We start from the raw sequence: 13,282 nt of genomic DNA on the forward strand, positions 1-13,282 counted from the left end.
CATTCTCTACAGCGGGATCATATCTATACCAGAGTCCTTGAACTTTGACACAACAGGCTACACAGATCAGAGAGTAACTGGGGAGAGCCATCTTACTTCAAGTCCGACTAGAAAGAATGGTAGGGTCTATCTTTCTCTTTGTCCGCGCGTTCTGTTTGATGGACGCTTCCATCGATGATAGTCCTCACTCTACACTGTATACAACTTTCCTATTTGGGGTATGTCGTCACTGTCGCGCCTTCTGTAGCCATTGTCTTTGAGCATCAAACAACCTTGCAACTGACTCTCCTCTTTCCCTGGTCCTTCTCCCCTCTCCTTTTTATCTCTCTTTTCCTCCCACTGTTGTATTTTGTTCTTCGTCCAGCCATCCGCTTGTAAACTCTCAAATCATCATAACTTGTCTTCCTGCATCTAGTTTCCGTGTTGCTCTGTATCTGCTCGTCCTAGAAGTAACCAAAATGACTTCTACGGTTTCTCTCAAGGCTGTTTTCTGCTTCGCTGTTTGTTACCTCGCAACCTTGAGCTCTGGAGTAGGTAAGTTGTGTCTGCTTCTGAGCCCGGCTCTTCACCCCAACTCAAATGTGCTGCCTTGACGCCTTTCGGCAGGATTGATAGGAGACCTCAAAGCCGTCGATGAGAATCTGAATATGAGGGATTCCAACGGTGAGGGTTGATGTTGACTACCTAATTGCAATCTTGCGTACGCTGACAGCATTATAGTCGAGAAAGCTGTCGTTCCACTGAAGCTGAAATATCTGCCTCGCGCCGGTATTAAGCTCTCTGCCCTAACCATGCCCACTGCTTCTGTACTTGTGATCTGTCCATGTGCTGACACGCCTTCATATGTAGATACTGTCACCCTCACTGTCACGGAGACGGTGTGCGAACTTTCAAGCACGACTCTCCCAAAGCCTTCTACCACCATTTGGATCCCGGCAATTCCAACCATGGTTACCACCGCTTCGATGCCAACGTCTCAGACTAGCGTTTCCACGTCAGAATCATCCACTACGTCGTCTGTAGACCAGACGACTTCTCACAGTACCAGCTCGACTAGTAGCAGCGGTGCTTCTACTCCTGTGTCCAGCAGCAGTGAACCACCATTCGCTCCTCCTCTGTCGGATTCTGCCACTGGTCAAGGGAAAATACACTTTGCTTTGCTGGTATGGAGCTTGGTGATGACAGGTTTCATGAACGTGTAGGACGCCATGTTCTATCTGTCCGTCTTATTGCTCTTTTAGAAGTAGAGACTCGCGAAGCAAACTCTGATTGAATCCCCGTCCAGAGCAACTGGTATGACTGGCCATGTTCTAATTCTGATTTCAAGAAGCTCACGTGGGTCATGTTGTCTGTGTTTTACCTGTTTTATGAGGATGCGGCAGTGATATGCTGCTCACTTTTATTGATACTCAACAAATTTAATAGTTTCCAATGGAGCTCAAGGCGGCTGGTTTCCGCATGATGTGATCAAGTCTCGCAGTCAAGTAATATAATATTAGCATTGTGATTGTTACTATGGGTATCTTCTAAGGACCAAACATATAATCGCCCATCTAGTCGCATCATGAAGTTGTAGAGGAGTTACCTGACCGACCAATGTCATAGACCTTCTCTCCAGCGACTGGTCCACCAAGCACAAGCGCTGAGAATAAGAGCGGATTTGAGCACGATGCATGAAGAACAAGAGACACCATTTCAGAGCTGATCTGACCGCTCAGCGCTAGAATGGAAGAATTCAAAAATGAGAACGAACAAAGAGGTCACATCTGATCAACGAGGAATGCGTAGATCATGCATCGAAGTCTAGACCTCTACGATGACTGCGAACTTGCCATCACGTCTCGGACTCACCCAACGCCTCAATTTCTTTGGCCAGGGAACAGATGCGGCAGCCATTGCCAATCCGATCTCTCAAGAGCCGCGCGGTGGTCACCTTGGCGCCGACAGTGCGAGACGTGGACAGCGGGAGTTCATTCAGGGTGGATATGCCGAGCTCTGGCAGTGGCCGTGGGGTCTGCATCCCGGACTGGTTTCCGTCCGAGGCTGTTGAAGTATCATCAGAGTGAACATGTGATAGGTGGAAGACATGTCCACATGCGAAGCCGACGAGGATTTCCTTTTCTACGCACGAACATAATGAGCACCGGGAACATTATCCTGTAGCTTAAGCAAGGTAGCTTACCATTAGGGTAGAAAGGGAGGTGGCATCCTGCGCACCTCCCTGGTTGAAACGTGGACGGGCTTGATGGCGACAAGGCTTTTTCTGTATTAGCGTTGCTGCTCGCTTCGTCTTTGTCGCCGGTGGCGGAGACGGTCTTATCTTCGATGATATTAAATTTAATGCCTCGTTGTTGTCCTTTTCTTAACGTGTCCATGCCAACAGCGACTTCGCTTTGAAGAACCTTGGCGGCACCCTGGCTGATACTGGCCTGCAGGTCATGTTCACGAATCATGCGGGTGAGTCCCTCCCGCAGCCCTTCGATTTCAAGTCCGCTTGGGATGCGTCTGACAAGTTTGATTGGGTCGATGGACGTGCCGGCCTCGACAAGGAGGCCGTGGATGAAACGGGGCTTGTCCATGGAGTAGTCGAGAAGATCTTCCCAGAGATCGGGGTCATCTTGAGACTTGGCAAACAATATCGCCTGCGAGACATCCTTCAAGTCGGATAGAATCAAGTTCAGTGCCTTCTTCGTCTGTCCCATCTTAGAGAGGAGGTAGATGAGCTCTGACGTGAAATGGCGGTTCTCGCAGACGGTAACCGCTGTGTCAAAGGAGTATGCGGTGCTAACTTGCAAAAACTCCATCAGCAATGGACGGTCGTAGTCGGCGAAAAGTTCCACGGCGGTATCAGCGAAATTATCGACTAGCGCCTTGCCCTCATCAGCTGCTAGTTTGCTTGCTGCGTCCCGAATTCGAGCACCGTAACCTCTGCGTGGCTTCGCAGCGCTGTGCGGAAGCGATTCTCCTCGCCAGAGCGCGCGGAGGTAGAAATAAAGAAAAAGAAGCCGATTTGCATCTTTAAGCTGAGTGACCACGACCTCAGGGCGCACAATTCCAGTATACGCTTCGCTGACAAGAAGCTTGATTGGCTCGGCAGTTATCTCTTCCAGTTCGGAAACTGGAGCCGTTTTCATCTGTTGCCTGGAAACTCGAATCATGATAAATGCGGGGATATCATCTGAAAGAGCGTCCAGCAAGCGGTGCTCCTTGATCAAAGCCATGGCCGTGTCCGCATCTTGTAGTCGAATGTAACAGTGCAATGCTTCGTTATAATGACCTCCGGCCAGGTAGAGCTTGGCAAGGCATTTGGTAAGTATCCGCCAGTCCTCTGTTTCAGGTGACACCGTCCTGGGATCCAACTGTTCCTCGACAGCTGCCGTTACACTATTAACATCAAACAGCGTGAAAGGCCATGAATCCAAGAGTTCGCTGAATCTGTGCCGATCTCGAGAAACATAATGGCTCAGGACTTCCTCATATATGTCCGCCGACAAGGGCGGATGAAAATCTGCCGGAATAACAGAAGAGATTTCGTCAAACTTCTTATTCTTCACAAACGCCCACGCCCAGTGCTCCCATGCGGAAGTGGTCTGTATTGCCTTCGCGCAAACTTCAGCGGCTCGACTCCAGTCGTCTTTCTCGAGCAACTGTTTGATCCATAGCTCACCAATTCGGCGCTTCTCTTGGTCAGCGGCAGAAGCTACAGCTCGACCAGTAGTCGTAATGGACGACCTGTCATCGGCGAAGAAGTCACCCAAGCTGCTCTGGGACCTTGTTGAGATACCTGGCATATTATCCGAAATTTCCTGTGTTCCCGCCGCCTCTGGATGCTCCTCCAGAAGCTTCCACGCTTCTTCATATTTCTCATGTGCATCTAACCAAGCTAGACGATCCGAAAGGTCTCTCTTCGCCGCAACCACGCAGTCATAAGGGCTGTGGATGAAGATCTTGGGACCAGCGCTTGCTGCAATGTCCTGTACTTCTTTGGACACAGGTTCTTCATTTGGCATCCGTTTTGAGGCCAGTATACTTGGCGCTCTGATCGAACTCTTGTCGCCGCTACTTGTTGTGCTCCGGATACTTGCACCAGAGCTGAACAACCTCGCGGGGTACATCGTCGCGTCCCAGATGCCATTCCCAAGTGCCTCCAGAGCCCCACGTTGAGACACAGGCACTGATGATTTCCACGGCGGTATGACGCACATGTGGTAGTCTGAAGAAGTGAGATTTTCATAACGACTAACTGTAAGCGAATCGGCGCTGAGCTCTTCTTTCGTATCAATATCAATAATGCGAAGCTCGGGTTCCAGGCCCCGGGGACGGCGGTGTGAGCGAGGAGGAAGGACGCCATGCTTCGTCCGCTCTTCCGAAACACTCTCCTCCTCGGCCTCAATATATGCAAGAACAGCTATAAGGTTTGGTGTATATAGTGAAATGCCAGATATAATACAGTCGGTTCGCAAGCTAGAGTCAATTTGTTAGCGATCGCGTCATGATTATGGCAAGGCGAACTCACATAGTGGAGACTTGGACAGATCCTATCTTCAGGTCCTTATTGTTTTTGTTTGGCCGGTCGGGATACACATTGATGACCCAAACAGTCCCTCCCCAACCCACGACGAGCCTCTCTACGTTCTCCTTCGTCGCAACTACATCCGCTGGGGCGGGAGTGTCAAGATGAGGTTCGTCCTGCTGGGACTTCACATTATCCTCCCAGCGCAGAGAATCTTCGTCCACCCATTCAGCTCGAGCTCTCCAGACGCCGGCCATTTCTTCCCATCCAGGGCCGTTCGGACGGTCGATGTGGCTAATTCGTTTCCAAGCAAGCTCAGAGTCCGCTGAGTCCAGATGTAGGTTCGACCGCATAATCTTGATCCCTTCTTCATTGACCCATACGACGTATTTCCCCGACGATGACCATTTAATCGTGCTGATAGCACCCTCCCCGCTGTGTAATATGGTGTCCCTGCCGGTATTGGTTCCCAACCCGATCGATCCAAGCCAGCTGGACGCCGCAGCTGCGGCGCCTCCCATTGTCGTCGAGTTCGTGCTCACACCCACCCGTCCACCAGTCGTAAGAATCAGATCACCCGCTCGCCCTCCCGACAGGAATGTTCGATCGCTTTTGTATTCGGGTGATAGTGCAACGGCTTGGACAGGCCGCCCAAAGTTCCGTAGAAGGACATCTTTAGTATCAACTAAAGAGGTAACGCATACATTACCATCGATAGAGGAAGTCGCGATGTAGATGGAATTGGAGGGTGTCGCGGGTGGAGCTGTCTGATGGCTAGATTTATTGCGACCACGAAGGCTGGCCGTGCTGAACGAGGATCGAGTGGGAACAGCTTGATCTTCAGTGGCCGTTTTGGTGACGTTCTCTGCTTTGAGGCTCGGCAAAGGAGGAGGGAACGGAGAGATTGAAATTGAAGTGACGCTCGCTGAGTGTGCGTGATAAATCCGAAGCGACTGAAATAGCGGCAAGGAAAGCACATGCTGCAAGACATCAGTTACTGCGCCAGCAGGACAAGTGGCCATGTTAACTTACAATATTGCCATTGTGTGTTCCGATAATCTAGTGAATATTTCAGCAAAGGAAAGTGAATCGTACGCTTTTGAAATCATACCATCTTATCGCCCGCGGTAAGGAATGAGCTAGTTGCGTCGCCATTGCGGTACACCGCGCCCAAATTTTTCGTGAGATACAGGTATTTGAGCTGAGGCTCCTCTTCGTCGTCATCGTCATCTTCTTCTTCTTCCTCTTCAGTGTCTGCCTTTCCACTACCCTTATCATCCTCATCCTCGTCGTCTCCATCCGCAGGTTGTTCGGGCCGAAAGCTGTGGTCGGTGGTTCTTTGCTGCATGGAAGCGTCATGTGCCGGGCTGTCCTGATGGGCATCCTCTGTAGGCTCAGTCGCGCCAGGCGCGTCCATGGCGAACGCCTATTTCCGTTCCTGGAGCAATTGAAAGATGACCACAGGTGGGGGAATCATGTCATGACGAGCAGTTGGTGGACCTGGGGTAACTTGGGGGTACCTGATGACTAAGCTCCTAGCTCAAAACGCCATTGAAAGCCGGTTGGATGGGTTGAAACACTTTCTTTTGCAACACTCTGTTTTCTGCGTCAAATTTTAATGCATTGTTGTACAAGAGTAAAGTTAATGGATTCCTGCTCGGCCGCCCTTTTGGATTCCTCAGTACCAATACCACAGCATGCTCGCAAGACCTAACGTCTGTTCGATATGCAGAAGGCCCACTGTGGCTAGGCTCTTGAAACAGCCGCAGAGCCATAATCTTCACGCTTCATATCCCCTTGGCCTTCCTCGGCGCAAAGATTTCTTCTCATCCAATGCCTTTCTCAGTCAGAAACAGTCCAAAAATGGTGATTTATCGCAGGAGTTATTATCGGAGACGCAGAAGCAACGCAGGAGAGGCGCCAGAAACCCGGCAGCACCCACATCGTTACGGAGAGTGGCAGTGGAGGCACAAAGGTCGAAAGACGGGATCTTATCAAAAGCTCAACTGAAAGAGCAAGGGATTTACCAGACTAAGGTTTCAATAGCTGCGCACTCAAGCAAGCATCGACCGCTGATATTGGACTAAAAGGCAGTAACAGCCTATGCTGTAGCAGAACAATTCGACATCCGCAAAGTCAGAGATATCCTCCAAGAGAAAGGTTTCGAGCCGGATCCGTTTCAAACAGGCCTTTTTCCCCAAGTCGTTCATATCCAAGTTCCCATCGATTCGATTCGACGCGTGAGTAATCCCAGCACGACCGATCTGTCATCCGATGAAGTTGGCGATGTATTCGTTTTCCCTTCCGGCACCGTGGTGGCATGGTCTTTGCCCGAGGGCTTTACATCTTTTCTGGCAACTAGAACCCTTCTCCCGGCGGCGGAAGGCGCCCACACAGAGAATCTGGAGACGGAGGATTTGGAATACATTGAGGACCCTCAACGGGAGAACAGCAGCATTAAAGGAGATACCATTATCCTTGGCACCAAGTCCGGTAACGATGACCCGGAATCGAAGCTTGGCCGGCAGTCTGTAGACACGGTCCTTACTAAGGTGGCATTTTCGTCAGGGTTGGCTCGAAGTACGAAACTGGCAGTGCTTGAGACTCTGCTGGCCAATTATTTCGAGTCAACCAGGACAATACCCACACTTCTATCGCAGGGCTCTCGCTTACCCTTCACAAGAGATTTTATCCTCCGCAAGACAGGCCAACTCCTGAGTGTGCGAGCCCAATTGAATCTCTATTCGGAGCTGACAGACTCATTGCCAGATTTATTCTGGGATAGCCGACATGAGCTGGGTCTAGAGGGCTACTACGAGCAGGTAGGAAGGGCACTAGATGTGGGCATTCGCATCAAGCTCTTGAATGAGAAAATGGATTACGCACAGGAAATAGCAAGCGTGCTTCGAGAGAGGCTGAGCGAGACACACGGCCTTCGGCTCGAATGGATTATCATCCTCCTCATTGCCGTTGAGGTAGGGTTTGAAGTTTTGAGGCTTTGGAAAGAACGCGCTCATGAGCTTGAAGCCAAAGCTGAACAAAGCTCGGAACCTTCGTGATCTTCTGGAGCCACGGTGTTTGTTCCTGCACGTCCGGCGATCACTCATGTCCTCGCAGAATAGGATAGCTATTTTCTGACTTAACAATGATACCCCCGCTCATCTTGAACGAGTCCTATCCATTTCACTCCTGGGATTCTCGAAGTGCCTTTGGTAATGTCCGACCTGGTAGATAGTTATCCTTTCTCCGCAGAAAGACTGATAAGCAACTCCGATAGCCTAATCAGGTACTTATCACCTGAACAGGTCACATGTGACACTAAGCTTAGTCACGTTTATGACGAGACATTCACGTGCATCCAGCATCATTCCCACGCCTTGCATTGAGAGCTATCTTCTTCTGGGCTGTTTCTTATATATAAGGGTTTCTCAGCTGCTTGTACATGTTACACTTTGTCCTGTCGTAACCACAATTCTCGGCTCTGCAGCGGGCGAGGAAGCAACCGTCACATCGTCTTCACTCCTAGTAGTTATACCGGCCCCACCGGAGCTTCGATATCAACAACCATGTTGCAGAGTATACCTGGACCGCAGCACATCCTGAAAGCTCTGACGGGCTCTTTGGGACTCTCGACTGTATTAGACCCAGATCATGAAGCTTCGCAAAACTCATTTCAATGCTCTAAACCGGAGTTGAGCTGTCACGCCCAGTACCATGGCCAGAACACTTGCTGCTTCAACTATCCCGGAGGGCAGATGCTCCAGACGCAATTTTGGGATGCGGATCCTGCGGTCGGCCCAGTCGACTCCTGGACTATTCATGGACTCTGGTGAGCTCTACATGATGCTACCGAAGCGCCTATCGTTGCAGACATGCATCCTACTGAATAGGACACTGATCACCTGGCTTCCCCTAGGCCGGACTTCTGTGATGGTGGCTTTGATCAATATTGTGACTCAAAGAGAAGATACAGCAACATCTCCCTGATCTTGGTCGACTCAGGCCGAGCCGACCTGCTAGAGTATATGAGTGAATTTTGGAAAGATTTCCGAGGCGACGACGAAGATCTCTGGGAGCATGAATGGAACAAGCATGGCACATGTATCAGCACTCTGGAAACGACCTGCTATGCGGATTACTATCCGCAGCAGGAAGTCGTAGACTACTTCAACAAAACGGTCGAGATCTTCCAGAAATTGCCTACTTACCAAGTGCGGACCCCATTTGACCATTACTTAGACTTGATCTGACTGACCGCTATTCTTAAGACCCTTGCTAATGCTGGTATCGTCCCTCGCATACGGAGACATACACGCTCGACGAGATCCAAGATACTCTAGCAAAAGCCCACGGCGCCGCCGTTACCGTCCGGTGTCGAAACCGTGCGCTGAATGAAGTCTGGTACCACTTCAACATTGCAGGTTCTCTGCAGGCGGGAGATTTCGTCGCCTCTGAACCAGGTCTGTGAAGCCCTGACCTTTCGCTTCTCACACGACGTCAATCATGCTAATGAATGAATGAAATGACCGCAGACGGCCTCAAGTCCAACTGCCCAGCCACAGGCATCCACTACATACCCAAGAAACCCCGCGAACCCTCCCGAACAACAGGCACTCCCTCGCAACCAACAAGCACCGGGATTCCGTTTCAGGGTCGCGGCAACCTGGTAGTGTCATCGATGGGTGGAAGAAGAGGCTGTATCATCAGCCGCGGGAAGTGGTTCGCCTCTGGCACATGCGCAACCTTCAAAGCGAAGAAGGTTACAGGTACGTTGCTCCAGGTATCTGCAAGAACACCCAGCTAACAAGGTAATCAGATGACACGTTCACCCTGCAATCTAGCAAGGGAATCTGCGCATTCGAAGGAGACGCTTTTAGCTGTGGCCCTCACGTCACTGCTCCAGAGGAGTTTTCCGTAAGTTCCATTTGTGCCCTCCACTGACCTGCGTCCGCTGACGAAATTACCACTGGTGCTACAGGTCCAGGATGGCAAGCTCTCCTATCACAGAAATACGACCTTTTTCGCAGACAAGGCACCAAAAGGCCGCACACAGAGCACCATCTTTGCTTCCCAGGATGAACATCCGATCGACCTTGCTATTACATGGAAGGAGCGTCGCTGAGCGAGTCGTATTGTCCTGTTTTGGTATGGTCCTTAAATCAGATAGATAGACCTCCAATTTGGTTTTCGATAGAGTTGAGTTTGCTCTAGAGATTCTATGTAGTTTCAAGAAGAGAGCGGATCTAATAGCAGGCCAAAGGCTCGAAGATAATTGATCGTGCGCAGCGTGAATAGTGGAATCTATTGCTCAGATAAAGTACAGGTCATGCAGACGACCGAGGATTAATTGTTAACAAGGATGCAGCGGGCCAAAAACTGTTCCCGAAAAGAGGAAAGTGAACGCCGGGATTAAGCTAGGGGACCGCTAAAACATGGACGAAGGATAGGAGTCAAAGGAGAGGCGACTGCAGAACCCTGCTGGGAAGGTCAAGTCTTGACTGCAGAACCCGAAATGTCGTACATGTGCGAGAAGAGAAAGAACCGAGATGAAGAAAAAACAAAGAATGTAACCCCGAAAATTTTTGTCACAGATGTCATTCACAACGAAGAAAGATCGTTGTGGAAGTTGTCATTGAAATTGTACATAAGTCGTGTCGTGGGAATTTGAAGGTCGTTGTCATACGTGTAGTTCCAGTCGTTGAAATCGGAGTCATGAGAATCAATTTGCGCGTCGGTCATTAGCCAGAGTCATTGCATCGTGTCATGGTATGTGTGGTGTTCATTCTATTCGTGTGGCTCGCCGCTCATGCGTCGTTTGAGGCCAAAGCTAGCAGTCCATGAAGAATTCTTTGGTCATATCATCAACCTGGAATTGGAGTGAAAAGAAGTCGTCGTTCATCGAGGTACCGGCAGAGAATGTCTTGCTCGAGAACAGATCCAGTCCGGGCTCGAAAGTAGACCCATTGACATAGTCGGGAAAAGCGGCCATGTCGGGGTCACTCAAATCGGGAAATTCATGCTTGAAGTTGGCGGAGCTGTCCGTGCTGATGAAGATATCGAGGTCGGAGCCGTGAGACGAATCAGCCAAGGTGGGAGCCGTATGTGGAGATGACAGCTCGGTGGTGGAGTTAGCAATATCGGTATATGGATTGGCATTCGAAATGAAAGGCAGGCTCGGTTCTTCAACAATCTTCTCGAGGGGCGCTTGGAGGGCGACAAAGGCAGCATTTCGTCCTCGCTACTGGGGGTGAGTGAGCGGCGACTCTGAGCGGGCGATGGCTGGTTTCTAAGACTCTGTCGCGGAGACGCAGGAGGCGTGAAAGTAAACGCAGATGGAGGCAAGGAAAAGTTGGGTTGGCTGAACACGGGCATATCCTCTTTCGGGCTTGATCCACCGTGAAGGCTCATATTCTCAAGGATTTCGGAAGGCGGCGAGTTGGGGGAATCAACACACCCGGACGAGGAGGAGTCAAGGGATGACTTCTCGGCGACTCTCTGGCGTGTCTTGGCTGCCTTGTCCTGTCTCTCCTCCAACTCTGGTCGATGTTTCTTTGGACGACCACGTTTTGTTGTCTTGCGCACAATACCCTTGTACCCGCCGATGCACATTCCTCGTTGTCTGTGCCGAGTCAGAGCATCGTGCCTAGCGAATACGTTGCCACAAAGACATTCATATGGTTTGTCTCCCGTGTGAATCTTGGCGTGACGCTTCAGGTCATGTCCGCGAACGAAGCACTTGTTACAATGATCACACTTATATTGGCGATCACCAAGGTGGGTCTGCACGTGTGACTTGATATTCTCTTTTCTTCCGAACCGCCGCTCGCAGCCGGGGTGAAGGCAAACCCACTTTCCATCCTCCGGGTCGGGGCCAGAGATGTAGGAGGCGATCTCATCGATGGTTATCCCAGTCTCTTTGATAGAAGCATGAACCCTAGCATCAAGGTTAAGGCTATCAATTGAAGCCACTCTTGGAGAAAGCCGGGGCTTCGTCAAGGAAGAACTGGAGCTGGTACTCAGCGCCTTCCTGTGGGTTGCCCGACTGGACGCGGCAGGGAAGATGGGCAGTTTATGAGTCTTCTCATGATTGTCTTCGGGGCTTGGCATGGCGGCTAGCTCTGGGGAGGATTGAAAGGACGAGGTTGCTGACGACGAGGCATAGTGACTTTGCGATAGATTCTCTGACTCGGAGATTTCGAAACTGGAACCCTGCTGACTGCCAAACGCATCAAAACTGTCAATTTCAAACGAAGCAGTGTTCGGGGGGAGGGCATCTCGATCTTGGAGTTGGAAAAGGTAGACCCCGCAACTCCTTGGAGGGACTTGGCTCGTTGCATGTATGCCGACTGGGCTGATGCGGGTGCAGAGCGGCCTGTCTCCTTAGAGGGGGTGGACTGCATGTCCGTACTATACTGAGCAAGTTCCGCTGGTTTCTTGAACGGAGTTGTCGCTGGCGTTATGGGAAAGTAGTCTGGATCGGTCGTCAGTGGTTGGGAGAAAACGACCGGTATGACCGCAGGGATCACTTACGCGTATTTGCCTGCTTGGGGGTATGCGGTCGTTGCGAGGGGGTGATATCTGACTGAACAGACTGCCGTCTCCCATCGGCCGTAAGGTTGTTGACTTGAGACCGGAGCGTCGTAGCGAGCTGGCTTTGCTGGTAGAAATTCCAGGCACCGTTGTCGAGGATTTGGCCATCAAGGCTGTTGACGCATGAGACGTGAGCATTTTGCAGTTGCTGCTGTTGCATCAGATTGAGATTGTTGTCCATTGATCGAATCCCCAAGCTCGGGTTTCCCATTGTAATGAAGCTCGAATTCATGTAAGGCATGCCCGGATGGTTCGCATTGCTGGTAGAATTGGATAATGCTTGCAAGTCTTCCGAGGTCAAAGACGGGCATTCAGGCATCACGGGCATGGGAGAGGAGTGCTGGGGGAATTGCGTCGATTGCGAGAATCGGGGATGCTGCGCTCCCCTGGCAAGGATTTGGTGCTGCTGAGTTGCTGTTGCGTTAGTAATGGAAACGGCCCCATCGTGCATAGGTCGAGGACGTTGGACGTGCAAAGGTCGTTGGTCGAGACTCTGTCCACGGCGATGCGCATTGATTCGCTGCAATGCCTGTGCTGGAAGGGTAGGAACTTTGGCGGCTTCCAGCGCATTGGGGGTTGAGATCTGCCGACGATGTTGTCGATAGCGCTCGTGCAGATTGCTATGTGGATTGGCTAACATGTCGGGCGGAGATCTCTGGAGTGCACTCGTGGTGAATGGGATCGACCGACAGTTGACAGATCTTGCGTCTGGATCTATCAATTTGACCTGTAAGTCTCATGCAGGAACGTTGCGCCAAATGTACGAAAACGTGCTGTACGAACCTCGAGGAGCGCTAGCCGTTTGGCCGGGCCCAGCAGATGGGAAGCAACCACCCTGTAACAGTGTCAGTTGGTGTCCTATTGAACAAAGATCACAAACCGAGCTAAAGAAGAAGAGAAAGAAAGGGAACGAGAAAGCCGAAGTCTCGGGCTTCCTGTGCGCTAGCTCTTGTAAAGACCTGCGATCACAGAAACTGTCGCAAAGGCTTCAAAGAGAGGCGTAAAAGCTGAAGCTTTGCTGCGCGATTGTCAAAATTGACCTCTAGACGTGGAGTCCGAGAAGAAAACAAGCAAGCAGCGAGAATGAAGAGAAACACAGGGTATTTCAATTCAAGATTTGAACCAAGGATGGAGGGGATGAGATGGATCGATAGATGATCGATAGATAGATAGATAGCT

The 13,282-nt window shown here is 50.8% G+C and overlaps 5 protein-coding genes across 5 annotated transcripts; 3 read left to right on the forward strand and 2 right to left on the reverse strand.

Annotated features, from left to right (window-relative positions):
• Positions 1-458: 458 nt before the first annotated feature.
• P174DRAFT_433534 (uncharacterized protein) lies at positions 459-1,202 on the forward strand (the record flags this gene model as incomplete). Its single annotated transcript, XM_024825812.1, has 3 exons — positions 459-534; positions 607-663; positions 721-1,202. The coding sequence occupies 3 exons, from the start codon at positions 459-461 to the stop codon at positions 1,200-1,202; spliced, it is 615 nt and encodes a 204-aa protein (XP_024680733.1).
• Positions 1,203-1,486: 284 nt separating this feature from the next.
• Positions 1,487-5,930, reverse strand: P174DRAFT_411193 (CLH domain-containing protein; the record flags this gene model as incomplete). The annotated part of the gene is made up of 5 exons (XM_024824266.1): positions 1,487-2,121; positions 2,183-4,464; positions 4,517-5,493; positions 5,546-5,572; positions 5,625-5,930. 5 exons carry the CDS (start codon positions 5,928-5,930, stop codon positions 1,835-1,837), a joined length of 3,879 nt encoding a protein of 1,292 aa, XP_024680734.1. The 3' UTR covers positions 1,487-1,834.
• Positions 5,931-6,107: 177 nt separating this feature from the next.
• On the forward strand, positions 6,108-7,689 carry P174DRAFT_506104 (RMD1 family protein). The gene is made up of 2 exons (XM_024831290.1): positions 6,108-6,549; positions 6,604-7,689. Exons 1-2 carry the CDS (start codon positions 6,211-6,213, stop codon positions 7,570-7,572), a joined length of 1,308 nt encoding a protein of 435 aa, XP_024680735.1. The 5' UTR covers positions 6,108-6,210; the 3' UTR covers positions 7,573-7,689.
• A 206-nt stretch (positions 7,690-7,895) lies between these two features.
• On the forward strand, positions 7,896-9,585 carry P174DRAFT_444174 (T2 family ribonuclease). The gene is made up of 5 exons (XM_024828018.1): positions 7,896-8,342; positions 8,430-8,724; positions 8,782-8,802; positions 8,838-8,973; positions 9,046-9,585. Exons 1-5 carry the CDS (start codon positions 8,080-8,082, stop codon positions 9,315-9,317), a joined length of 987 nt encoding a protein of 328 aa, XP_024680736.1. The 5' UTR covers positions 7,896-8,079; the 3' UTR covers positions 9,318-9,585.
• A 755-nt stretch (positions 9,586-10,340) lies between these two features.
• On the reverse strand, positions 10,341-12,743 carry ace2 (putative C2H2 transcription factor (Swi5); the record flags this gene model as incomplete). Its single annotated transcript, XM_024825118.1, has 4 exons — positions 10,341-10,747; positions 10,807-11,747; positions 11,816-11,984; positions 12,044-12,743. The coding sequence occupies 4 exons, from the start codon at positions 12,741-12,743 to the stop codon at positions 10,341-10,343; spliced, it is 2,217 nt and encodes a 738-aa protein (XP_024680737.1).
• Between the last annotated feature and the right edge of the window lie 539 nt (positions 12,744-13,282).

The sequence above is a fragment of the Aspergillus novofumigatus genome, assembly GCF_002847465.1.
Source record: "Aspergillus novofumigatus IBT 16806 chromosome Unknown P174scaffold_6, whole genome shotgun sequence".
NCBI classification, from domain to species: domain Eukaryota; kingdom Fungi; phylum Ascomycota; class Eurotiomycetes; order Eurotiales; family Aspergillaceae; genus Aspergillus; species Aspergillus novofumigatus.

What these genes read in the sequence shown, in the direction of transcription:
- P174DRAFT_444174 (XM_024828018.1), top strand. Translation starts at nt 8,080, where the DNA reads ATGTTGCAGAGTATACCTGGACCGCAGCACATCCTGAAAGCTCTGACG. An exon ending in AGAAATTGCCTACTTACCAA is followed by an intron (nt 8,725 to 8,781) that starts GTGCGGACCCCA and finishes GCTATTCTTAAG; the next exon opens with ACCCTTGCTAATGCTGGTAT. An exon ending in CCCTTGCTAATGCTGGTATC is followed by an intron (nt 8,803 to 8,837) that starts GTCCCTCGCATA and finishes ACGCTCGACGAG; the next exon opens with ATCCAAGATACTCTAGCAAA.
- P174DRAFT_506104 (XM_024831290.1), top strand. Translation starts at nt 6,211, where the DNA reads ATGCTCGCAAGACCTAACGTCTGTTCGATATGCAGAAGGCCCACTGTG. An exon ending in AAGGGATTTACCAGACTAAG is followed by an intron (nt 6,550 to 6,603) that starts GTTTCAATAGCT and finishes TTGGACTAAAAG; the next exon opens with GCAGTAACAGCCTATGCTGT.